General features: G+C 49.3%; 1 protein-coding gene across 17 annotated transcripts in view; it reads right to left on the reverse strand.

Moving 5' to 3' along the window:
- Positions 1-12,701, reverse strand: part of EVC2 (EvC ciliary complex subunit 2) — a 147,957-nt gene that overhangs the window by 1,080 nt on the left and 134,176 nt on the right. For 10 of the 17 annotated variants that reach the window (XR_010156413.1, XR_010156409.1, XR_010156410.1 and 7 more), the window contains 3 exons: positions 11,699-11,786; positions 5,432-5,628; positions 1,741-1,842 (listed from right to left, as the gene is read on the reverse strand). Coding sequence is in view for 12 of the 17 variants with exons in the window: in XM_001155613.4 (XP_001155613.2) it covers positions 1,741-1,842; positions 5,432-5,628; positions 11,699-11,786 (387 nt within the window). In the remaining 5 variants the exon portion in view is untranslated. Of the gene's footprint in view, positions 1-1,740; positions 1,843-1,974; positions 2,153-5,431; positions 5,629-11,698; positions 11,787-12,701 lie in introns of those variants that run through there. The other 7 variants (XR_010156411.1, XM_009447300.5, XM_009447303.5 and 4 more) reach the window with 4 other exon arrangements.

Below are 12,701 nucleotides of genomic sequence, written 5' to 3' on the forward strand. Positions count from 1 at the left end.
TTTAATAGAGACCGGGTTTCACCATGTTGGCCAGGATGGTCTTGGTCTCTTGACTTCATGATCCGCTCACATCGGCCTCTCAAAGTGCTGGGATTACAGGCATAAGCCACCAAACCCGGCCCATTTTCAGGAGTTTTGCGAGCCCACTGTCATCATGTTGTTAGTGTGACATCAGATCAGCCATGGTGGGAATATTTACACCATGGAAATTGGCAAATGCTACAAATCAGAAACCACTGCCCCCCTCCCCACCAGCCAATTGTTAAACATTTATGAGTACACCTATGAGCCTCACTCTAAAAGCAGGCTAATGAAACCTGGTTACAAGGCAACAGTTAGAAGTCAGGCAAAATGTGTTTGCCATAGAAGAGTGTGGCACACTTTGAGAATGTCCCATAAAAAAGCTGCTGGAATCCTGGCCATGGGCAGTCCAACCCCTGACTCCCAGGCTGCTCTTGATAATGATCGTGACCACCACCAAGAGCCCTATACATCCTGAAAGCCACAGCGCTCTCTCTCTGCCCAAGCAGGGCAGGACAAGGCCATGTCACTGGGGATGCACCTGCTGCATGTCAATGGCAGGCTTGCTGACCCTCCCAGAAGGCATGTGGTAGATTCCACTCCATTGCCATCACCACTAATTACTGCCCTTGGAGCTACTAAGTCTGCACAAGGATTCAAACCCAGCTCTGTGTCTCCACCATGGTGCCTCTAGGCAGAGCAAAGGCCTGCAGAGTGAGCCAGAACAGTGGGACCATCATGTCTCTTGTTCTGTATCCACTCCACTTCTATTAGTGCAGCCTAGGAATGTTCCTAATGGAATATTTTAGAGTTCTATAGAATGAATTTAATTTTCTTTTTCTAGGATTGCATGTACTTCTCTTGGCCAATATCCTGATCTAACTTATCTGAGACTATATTGTGATAACCAGGCTACTAATGGTTCCAAGCGTTTGATCATGAATAATCTATGAAGCTCGGTCTCAGCACCTTCAACTGAGCTCTGAGAAATTGTGGAAGGGGCAGGACTGAGGTAGACATGTCCGTTGAACAGCCACTGTTTCTGGACTACACACTGATATCACTGTTTAACCCCTTATGAATCTACCTTATGTTGCTTTTTGTTTCCACATCTTCTCTAGCTGGAATCACAGAAGACATTGGACAATGGTTTGCAGCAATTTAAGACCACTCTGCCCCTCACTTCCCTCTGCTCTGTAGGTGTGTGATAGCCACAGCCAAGGAAAAAGGCATTGGGGTGAAGGTAAAGAGCACAAGCATGGAAGTTTAAGAAAATAAAGGGGGCAGTGAGGCAGCCCCAAATCTCATGACCGCTGTTTACCAGCTGTTGGCCTGGGGCCTCTTCTGACCTCCCTGAGCTTCCATTTTATCATCCCCACTTTCTGGAAGGCTCAATGCAGCAAGACATGAAAGGGCTTTGTGAACAGTAGCTATAAGGAATTCTTCTAATTACATTCCATTAAAAATAGCCATTAGCTAAAATAAATACAGAATGTAAATGTTAATAAATGTTGAGAACATTCTCTCACTGCTAGCCACAAGCTCATCTTCAGCTTCTAAACTCAGCCCACTGAATAAAGATTTGTGGTCTTCAGGGTCACAAATCTTTGTCTGTTTGCAGCAACCTCCTTTCCTTGTCACCTCCTGCCTCCCCAGCCTGGCCCACAGGCAGCTTAGCTCACCCCCTCCCCAGCTACATGAGCAAGTGCCCATCATTACCTCTGCTTCCTCTTGCGGGCCCACAGCATCTTTTCTAAGCCTCTGCTTATCAGATCCCCTCGCAGTTTGCCGTCTAAGGCTTGCCACCAGCTCTGGTGTTTCCTGCAGGCAAGAAGGGAGTCTTATAGTTTCAAAAATATGCCTGTAATCCCACTGTAATCCCAGCACTTTGGAAGGCAGAGGCGGGCAGATCACCTGAGGTCAGGAGTTCAAGACCAGCCTGGCCAACATGGTGAAACCCAGTCTCTACTAAAAAATACAAAAATTAGCAGGGTGTGGTAGCGGGCACCTGTAATCCCAGCTACTCCGGAGGCTGAGGCAGAAAGAATCGCTTGAACCCAGGAGGCGGAGGTTGCAGTGAGCTGAGATCACGCCATTGTACTCCAGCCTGGGCGACAGAGTGAGACTCCATCTCAAAAAAAAAAAAGAATAGAATCTTTAAGTGATGAGTAATCCTACCCCTCTCAATGCCACCTTTGGTTGCCACTAGGAACCCCCATCCCCAGAGTGTTCACCATTTATTCTTTCACTCATTCACTGCACATCCATCAAACGCCTTCTGCAGCCTCATCAAGATGCAACCTCTGCCCTCAAGGTGCCAAGTCTACGGGATCACAGACAGAAGAAGGCTGACTGGGGTTGGGGGAGACATTTGAACAAAGGGAGCCCTTGGGGCACTCACGAAGGAATGGGATCTGTGCACTGACTTACATACTGGCTGCCTCCCCCACTGGGATGAATGCTCTACGCAAGCAGGGCTTTGTCTCTTACCCTCCACGTAGCCCTAGTACCTAAGACAGAGGACACAGTGGGAGCAACACAACTGCTTTATGCATATACAAATACAGAAGTTGGGAAAGCACAGGCGAAGCCTGGAAGGTGGGCTAGGCAGGGAGCCCTAAAGCCATGAAGGTGCGTGATCCTAGACTGAAGGAGAGGGCATTGGAGAGTGTTGCCCGGGACAGTGGGAGGTGTCAAGTCAAGCCAATAAAGCATGTGCTAGACTCATTCCCCTGCCTTGGCAGCTCACACCTGCCCAGCTGGTGGTGGAGATGGAGCCTCTTCCACACTGGGCCAGGCAGGCTCTCTCCCAGGAGTCTAACTCCTGGAGCAAAGAAGGGCAGTCCTCTGAAGGCAGCACCCGAGAGGACGCCCCGAGTGCTTCCCTGGCCCTGCCCTTCCTGAGGCCTGAACACTGGCTCTTTCCTGGATTTTGACATGGCCCTCAATACACCCCATTCTTGCTTGGATTAATTATTCAGTTCCCATTGCTTGAAACCCAAGACTCATAACTGATGTAATGGCCGGATGCTAGCTGCTGGGGACACAAGAATAGTGTATGCCCTGCCCTCAGAGATTGGGTTAGTGGCCTGGGACTCCAGAGTCATCCAGGCTGCCTGGCCATGAGGCTGGGCAAAGAAAGGCCATGCTCATGCCCATGGTGACATTGACCTCAAGCCCTCTTGCCTCGTCCCAGCTTGGCCTGTCCATCTCTCCCCACTGGCCTCCCAAACTAAGCTGGCTGAAGGGGAAGCACCAAAAACAAGGTCCACAGGGGTGGTAGGCAGGCGGAAGTGGCCTCCCTGCAGCCACACATGTTCCTACTCCAGAGTCACCTTGAATACTTGCCACCTGCATGTCCGTGCAGGCAGGCAGGCAGCACACTGGGAAAACCAGGCTGTGAAACCTGGTTTTATTTTTAATATTATTAATAATAGTAATATGATTGGCTCCTAATATTTCATGGAGGAGCGTAGCATAGAGCATGTAACTGTCATCCTGTCACTGGACATTCCGTTTGGCAGAGGTGGCCTCCTTCTGGCTCCCTCTTGTTCCTCTGACCAGCCCACACCCAGCCCTCTGACCTCAGCCCACACCCAGCCCTCTGACCTCAGCCCCCACCCAGCCCCCTAACCGTTCCCACACCTAGCCCTCTGAACAGACTACACCCAGCCCTTTGACCTCACCCACATCCAGCCCTCTCACCTCAGCCCACAACAAGCCCTCTGACCCCAGTCCACATCCAGACCTCTGACCACGCCCACACCCAGCCCTCTGACCTCGGCCCCCACCCAGCCCCCTAACCGTTTCCACACCTAGCCCTCTGAGCAGACTACACCCAGCCCTTTGACCTCACCCACATCCAGTCCCCTCACCTCAGCCCATAACAAGCCCTCTGACCCCAGTCCACATCCAGACCTCTGACCACGCCCACATCCAGACCTCTGGCCACGCCCATACCCAGCCCTCTGACCAGACTACACTTAGCACTCTGTCCACACCCACAGCCAGCCCTCTGACCAGCCTACACCCAGCCATCTGACCATTTTCACACCCACCCCTCTGACCACGCACGCCTACACCCAGCCCTCTGACCACGCCCACACCCAGCCTTCTGACCATGCCCACACCCAGCCCTCTGACTGCGGTCCACAACCCACTTCCTGACTATGCTGGGCCCCAAGGCCACTAGGAAGGCTCTTCGACACTGTGGCCTCCTGCCCACACCCGCAGATGTTGTTCCCTCTTCCCCACCCTCCCCCTCACCCTGGTCAGACTCTATTTACCCTCAGCAGCGCTTCTTGGATTTTGGGGTCAGATACTCTGATAAAAAGTATCTCTGATAAGGAAAACATTACCCCTTTTCTCAGGACAAATGCTATCTACACAGTCATGATGGTTCAGCAGGCTCTCGGGCTCCCAGATGCCCTCCTGGCCTCCTTTGCATCCTTGCTGAGGCTGTGAGCTCTGCAGCCTGATGCAACGTTTTCATCCTGGCCATGGCTTTCCTTGCAGCCTCATTCCCCACCTACTCCATCCTCAAGGGGCACTGCTGGCTGCCCCCCAAACCTGCCTTACTCCACACCCCTTCCTGCCTTTCCCCATAAAGAGCCTTTACTGACCAAATTCACACCTGGGGCCCCATCCTAAAGGAGACTGTCTATGCAGAGTTACCCATAATTTTTAAAAAAAATGGGCCCAAACTGAATGTCAAGTGACAGGATGACAGTTACATGCTCTATGCTACACCCCTTAGCATGAGGAGCCAGTAAAAATAATATCCACCTGTGCCACGTGTCAATAACATTGAAAGAATAAAATTTAAATGAATAACACTAGCAGGAAATAGAATCTAAGTAATGGGATAAGAATTACATAGGGGGATGTTTGCATGAGCGTTAAAAGGTAAGGAGCAAAATCGTTTCTGCTGTAAGATTCTGAAATGCAGAATGCAGCAAGGCTGTATCCACAGCGTGCTCACTCCACACTCGACACACAAATACACATATTTACATGCACAACACACTCACACATTTGCATACCAACACACAAACACATGCTCCCACACTTGCAGACACACACTCATAAAACCCAGCAGAGAAACACATTCTGGAGGAAGAAATGTAACAGGATGCTAGCAGTCATTTTTCTAGGCGGTAAAACCATGGATATTTCTTTCTCTTCTTCCTCTCTTTATGCATTTTTTTTTTACATTTTCTTTAATGGGCATGCATGAAATATTTATGGCTCTGGGTAAACTTATTTTCTTAAGATTCTATTTAAAAGATAAATTGGTAACAAAATTAAAAAGTATGGACAAAATACATGGGCCTCCCATGACCTCGAGGACTCATGGGGACCCTTCTGGACAGGGACGTGCCCCGGGAGGCAGCCCCTCCACGGCACTCACCTCCGCCTGCCCACGTCGGCCTGCTCCGCTCCGCCATCGCTCTCAGCTGCGTGGTCCGCATGTCTCTCGGTGGCCGAATCCAGCAGGGCCAGCAGCTGAGGCTGTGAGGCTGTGGGCAGTACCACACTCAGGAGCCGGCGAAGCGTGGCCCCGGGCACCATGGCCATCCTCGCCAGGTACGATGCCAGTCTCAGCTCCTACAGGAAACAACGGAGGGAGCTCAGACCCTCGCCGCCTCTCAACTTAAACCATCATTTTTAATTTATCACATTCTGAGGACATTCTGTCCTGGAGTGATAAATATTTCAGTAGCTTAGTCTGGAAAACATGTTCCCGAACTTTCAGAGCTGTCAAAAAAAACCTATTTGGTCAGCAACCTTGGCTCCCCAGGACGCTTCTAAAGCCTCCGTCCATCCTGTCCAACTGCTCTCAAGTCACTGGGGCAGTACCCAAATCCCCACAGCAAAAGCCCTGCAGCAGGGCGATTCAAAATGAATGACTTTCTCCTCCTCCTCACATTCTGTGAGGCCATTAGGCACCAGGCGAGCAGTACAGGCTCTGGAAACAACAGAAGTGTCCCTAAACCAGGGGACAGTTGAAGACACTGTGCTATACCCATGCCACAGGATACCACTCTGCAGTCAGAAGAAAGAACTGGAAGGATCCCAGGGGCATTATGCCGAGTGGAAACAGCCAGTCTCCAAAGGTCACATGCTGCGTGATTCCATGCATGTAACCACCTGGGCGTGATGAGACTTGGAACTGGAGAGCGGCAGTGGATGCCAGGTGTGGGGCAGGGGAGGTGGGTGTGGCCTTAAAGGGGCAGCCCAGGGTGGCCTTTGTGGTGGTTGACAGCTCTGTGTCTTGATGGTGGTGCTGCTGGTTACATGAATGTGCACAGGATAAAATGACAGAGAACTATACGTACATTTTATATCGATGTCAACTTCCTGGTTCTGATGCTGTCTGACAGGAACCATTGGGGAAAATTGAGTGAAACTCTCTGAAACTCTATACTAGCTTTGTAACTTCTTGTGAATCTAAAATAACTTCAAAATTAAAAGTTTTGGCCAGGCATGGGGGCTCACATCTGTAATCCCAGCACTTTGGACAGCTGGAGAGGAAAAGAGGCCCAAGGACAGAGCTATTGGGTGCCCAAAGGCCATGAGAAGGAGCAGTGTCCAGCAAGGGGCCTGTGCAGGGGCAGCCAGGGGTGGGAGGGAACAAGTCCAGGTGCCGGAAGCCAAGGAGAGAACATGTTCAGAAGGGTGGGCTGGGGGTTCAGAGACCACAGAGAGGTCAGGAGACACAAAGACAGGGACTCGACCCCTTGGAAACATGGGCTCACTATGACCTTGGTAAGTGCTTTCAGTGAAGGCACGAGGAAAGGTGCTGTTCCAAATACCAAAGCTCCTTCCACATCCTGACGCTCCCCATCCATGGCCTCCCTCCACTGTCACACTGAAATACTTGTTCTTCCCTGACCGTCCTGCTCGCCCAGGCCACTGAGCCCTTACCCACGAGCTTCCTTCAGCCTAGAGTATATTTCTCCTGAGATACTCTCTGTCTCTCTCCAGCGCATTCTTTTGGACTCTACATGAGTCTTCCCTGACCCCATCTTCTGGGTCAGGCATCCCTCCTCTGATCTCACATTGGTTTTAGCCAACTCTACTGTAACTGTCCCATTTCTAGTGTGCCTCTGGAACTAGGCTCTTAGGATGAAGTCAGTGACACACGCTTCTCTGTCCCCAACACTTAACCCCATTCCTGGAACAGAGAGAGTGACCAACAGACATTTGTTGGATAAACAGTGACTTCATAAACACCCTGCAGATTCACCTCTTGCTGAAGCAGGGTCTAAACCTTTACAGCTGGGATCCCACCAGTCAATATGGGGACAGGCCAGCTCATTGTCACAGCCCTTCCAGCTCCAGTGGTCCCTGATCAGTAATCCTCCAGACAAGTCAATTCACCAGGTCAAGTCTTACTAAAATTGGTGACACAAAAAGCATTCACATGGATCAAGAGCTTTGAATCTGATGCCACATCTACAGACAGAAATGGACCACAAAGTGTGAAAAGGGAACAGTTTTACACTGCTGGCAGGAATGTAAACTAGTTCAACCACTACGGAAAACAGTATGGAGGTTCCTTAAAGAACTAAAAGTAGAACTACCATTCGATCCAGCAATCCCACTGCTGGGTATCTACCCAAGGAAAATAAGTTATTATATGAAAAAGACACATGGACATGCATGTTTATAGCAGCACGATTCACAACTGCAAAAATATGGAACCAACCAAAGTGCCCATCAACCAACAAGTGAATAAAGAAAATGTGGTATATATACACCATAGAATACTACTCAGCCATAATATGGAATGAAATAATGGCCTTTGCAGCAACTTGGATGGAGCTGGAGGCCATTATTCTAAGTGAAGAAACTCAGGAATGGAAAACCATATATTGTATGTTCTCACTTATGAGGAGGAGCTAAGCTATGAGGATGCAAAGGCATAAGAATGATAAAATGGACTTTGGGGACTCAGGGGGAAGAATGAGGGGGGCTGAAGGATAAAAGACTCCACATTGGGCTGGGCGTGGTGGCTCACACCTGTAATCCCAGCACTTTGGGAGGCTGAGGCGGGTGGACTGCCTGAGGTCAGGAGTTTGAGACCAGTCTGGCCAACGTGGTGAAACCCCGTCTCTACTAAAAATACAAAAAAATTAGCCGGGCGTGGTGGCGTGTGCCTGTAATCCCAGCTACTCAGGAGGCCGAGGCAGGGGAATCGCTTGAACCAGGGAGGTGGAGGTTGCAGTGAGCCAAGATCGCGCCACTGCACTCCAGCCTGGGTGACAGAGTGAGACTCCATCTCAAAAAAAAAAAGACTATACATTGATACAATGTACACTGCTCAGGTGGTGGGTGCACCAAAATCTCAGAAATCACCAATGAAGAACTTATCCATGTAACCAAAAACCACCTGTCCCCAATTAAAATATAAAAAAAAAATTAAAGAAATGGAACATAAAGCAACACAGGGACACAGCTCTCTAGGCAAAGGAGAGTGACAGAGAGGCCCAGAGTGGCCAGTGTACAGCCTCTCTCCCCACTTCCTCCCTGCTCCTCTCCACAGGATGAAGGAGCAGCAAGAGGAGTAAGGACAAAGAGCGAAATGGAGGACTGAGCTTCCCTGATGATTCTTTTCTCTAGTACAAAAAGAAAACGGCAAAATATGGGGCTTCCTCCAGACTGGATGTGCTGGTTCATTTTATGTGTCCATTTGGCTGGGCCACTGTGCCCAGATGTTCAGTTAAGCATTCCTCTTGTTGTTTCTGTGGGGGTGTTTTGGGATGAGATTAACATGTAAATTGGTGGACTCTGAGGGAAGTCGATGGCCTGCCATAATGTGGCTGGCCTCAGCCATCAGCTGAAGGCCTGGAGAGAACAAGAAGGCTGACCAGTCCTGAGCAGAAGATAATCCTTCCAGCAGATGGCCTTGGGATTCGAACTGCAACTCCTTCCTGAGTCTCCAGCCTGCAGGCCAACCCTGCAGAATTTGGACTCATCGGCCTCCACAATCACGGCAGCCAATTCCTTCAATAAATCTCTTTCTCTACAGAGATGCATCCTATCAGTTCTGTTTCTCTGGAGGACTCTTATTAATACACAGGAGTTGGGAAGAAAGAAATTCAGCTGAGTAGATATTATTGGGCAGACTATACAAAGCACCAAGTTGGGGACAGAGAAAAACAACAATCCTACCTGGTCCCTGCTGCCCAGAGCTTCTGGTCTGGCAGTATTTATTCTGCATAGAGCCAATTCTTCAGCAGAGTGCTATTGTTTGAACATTTGTGTCTCTTCCAAAACTCATGTTGAAACTTAACCACAAATGCCACTGTTAGGAAGGGGGGCCTTCTGAAGGTGATGAGGTCATAAGGGCTCTGCCTTCAAGAATGGGATTAGTGTCTTATAAGAGGGCTCCAGGGAACTAGCTTAGCCCTTTTTGCCTTCCCATCCCCTCTGCCACATAAAGACCCGGCTTTCCTGTCCTCCAAAGGATGCAGCAACAATGCACCATCTTGGAAGCAGAGAGCAGTTCTCACCAGACACTGCATCTGCAGGTACCTTGATTTCGGACTTCCCAGCCTCCAGAATTATGAGAAAATTGATAAAGAATTTCTATTCTTTATAAATTATCCAGTCTAGGAATTTTGTGTAGTAGCAGAAACAGACTGAGATGCATAAAGAGTTCACAATTTAAAAGGGCCCACAATCTAGAAATGAACCTGGGTGAAATTCTGCTGGTGACACTGGCTTTCTGTGAAGTCTCAAAGTAACAAAGAAAAAGGTGGGGGAATGAAAGTTGAGAGTGGGAGATGGCTCAGTTACGCAGAGACACAGGCCGGGGTGGTCATCTGCTTCAGACCCTTTACAGCCGGTCAGGAAGAGCAGAGTACGTGCATCACCAAGCTGGGCTGAATCCCAAGCCCCCCACGAGCAGTGGCGGGCCCTCATGCCCTCACCACCTCTCTTTGCCTCAGTCCCTTTATTCATAAAACAGGATAATACTGCCTGTTTCCCATCTTTCTGCAAGGATTAAATGAATAACAGGCATGGCAGGTGTTCAGGAAGCACCAGCTCCTCCCCTGCCCCGTTTGGACACTGTCATTCCAGTGCTAACACTGGCACCTTGTTTGGTACAGTCAACAGAATAATGACCCCTCCCCAAAATGTCCATGGTCCCATCCTGGGACCTGCGAAGATGTCACCTTACAAGGCGAAGGGTACTTTGCAAGTGGGAGTCAGGTCAGGGGCCTGGAGATAGGGTGGGAAAGTGGTTATCTCAGATTATCCAGGTGGTTCCAATATAATTACCGTGTGGGTCCTTAAGAGTAGAGACCTTTCCTGCTGTGTGAGGTCAGAGAGAGATGTGACGAGGATGGAAGAAGGGCCAGAGAGATGCAATTTTGCTGGCTTTGAAGATGAAGAAAGGAGGCCATGAGCCAAGGAATGTAGGTGCCACTGGAAGCCAGGAATATCCCCTGGCTGGCAGCCAGCAAAGAAACAAGGACCTCAGTCCTACAACCACAATGGGCTGAACCCTGCCAATTACTTAAGTGAGCAGGAAGCAGATTCTCCCCCTAAAGCTTCCGAAAGGCAGGCAAATCTGCCAACACCTCGATTTTTGCCTGGAGAAACCCATGTTGGATTTCTGACCTACAGAACTTTAAGGTAAGTTTGTAGCTGTGATAAGCTGCTGTTTGTGGTCATTTGTGACAGCAGTGATAGGAAACGAATTCATTCAGGAAGCTCGGTGTGCCTGTGGATGCAGCCAGCTGGACGCCTAAAAGCGCCCTAACCCCTCCTTCCTGCTGACTCCCTTCTTAGAGGCTGGGGGGCAAAGTGACTCGCACCTCCCCTGCAGCTAGCAGGGCCCACGGGTCAGCTCTCAGGTTGCGAGGGAAACCTGCTGCAGGGACTTGGGGGCATTTGCTTCCTTGATGAGAAAGAACAGGCATGGTGGCAGTTCTTTGACCTCTTCCCTCCTTGCTCTGAAAGTTATTGCAGCTGGAACTGTGAGAAGGAACTGCGGAAAGAATCGCAGAACATGACCCTGATGTCACTGCATCAGCAAGCACCTCTCCGGAGTCATGTGGCTGGCATTCACCACTGTCTGAAGTTGTATTTCCTGCTACTTACACACACCAGAAGCACAGGAAGCCCATCGCAGGATGCGTATAAAACCCGATCGGTAGCAGACAGTCAGGTACATGACTGCATAAGGCTCCGTGCACAGCCTCAGGGCTCTGTATCAGGAAGGGAGGTGAGTCTGCAACTCTGGCCAAGGATGAGAAAGGTTGGCTGATCTCCACTCAGAGAGGTGTAGTGTGGGGTGCAGTATCACTGATTGATGGCTCTGGCCCAGTTTTCTCTTACCCACTTTCTTCCCGGTAGAACCTACTTTTTGTATATTAAACTTAGTTAAAGATCGAGAAGAAGGATAATATTTGGGTGCCTGCCAAATCACAGAAAAGACATCAACTGGGGCACATGTGATTACAGTTGCAGTTGCTGCCATTAGCACTGATTGAGCATCCTCTGTGTGCTGGGCCCATGCTAGAGCTTCGCACACATCTGCTCTGCAGGTTCCAAGGCTGGCTTTTCATCACCATCCTGGAGGTGAGGAAATGTGGATTCTGAGAAAAAGATGAAGTGACGTGCTGGCAAGGGGCGGCCTCAGACCCTGCCAGTACCTTCTCACCTGGCTGCACAGGGTTGCAAAGGTGTCTGCCTCCATGTTTTCCAACAAGTCTTCTAGCACGACACTGTTCTGTTGTTCCTCTCTCAAACTGGAGTGAAAATAAAATATACGTAAGTTCGGTTTTGTTATAAAGTGATACTATGAGATCATCTAGTTATTTAAATAACAAAGAAGCACACATCTAAGCCACATGATTTTAAAAATATGTCCATAGAAAGAGATGGCCAGAAAGACTGCCTTTTCTTGCCTAGACTACTTTGCACATAACATGTCAAGGAGGGTTTCCTCAGAAGGAGGCTCCTCGAAGTGAAAAGTTTCATGGGAGCTATAAGGAGACTTTCCTATGGCTTTACAGGGTGATCTCTGTGATGCTGCTTTGAAAACTCGGCGTCAGTCCTCATGGTGACGACCAAGAAGACCAAGATCTGGGGTCTACACCCACCGTGTGCCCTTGGATTGATGCAGACCCAGAACCAAAGGATGACACCTTTTCACATGAGGCCTCCTGACGCCCACACGAGGGGGTCTGCTTAACACATGCCTTAGCTAATGCAAGTCGGCTTTGTGGATCTGCCTCGTGCTCTTCCCGGCTAATACACCCCAAACCTTCTGCAAGTGCAACTCAAATCAAAAGTTTGATCACAAGCCATCTCCTCCAGGAGCATATGAATACTATATGCCCTAAAATCCCAGGCTAAATCAAGCCAATGCCTTTGAGCATTTCCCTCCAACCACGCAGATGGGGCCCCCTCACAATTATTTCGATGGGACAGAACTGCACTTTGATGCATTTACACAGAAGAGCGTGATAGGATGAATGAAAATCATCTGTAATTTCACTGCCCAGAAATCACATCCACTGAAATTTGGTCTATTTCCTTCCAATTAGCGTGTGCGTGGGTTTGCAAAAATTAACCACACTGTGTATAGACTTTGCCTCCAATCCTCTCCATGTCCATTTTTTATTCACAGTGGAAAAGTATGAAGCTGTTAAAAATTGTGT

This window comes from Pan troglodytes, chromosome 3 (assembly GCF_028858775.2).
Source record: "Pan troglodytes isolate AG18354 chromosome 3, NHGRI_mPanTro3-v2.0_pri, whole genome shotgun sequence".
Taxonomy (NCBI): domain Eukaryota; kingdom Metazoa; phylum Chordata; class Mammalia; order Primates; family Hominidae; genus Pan; species Pan troglodytes.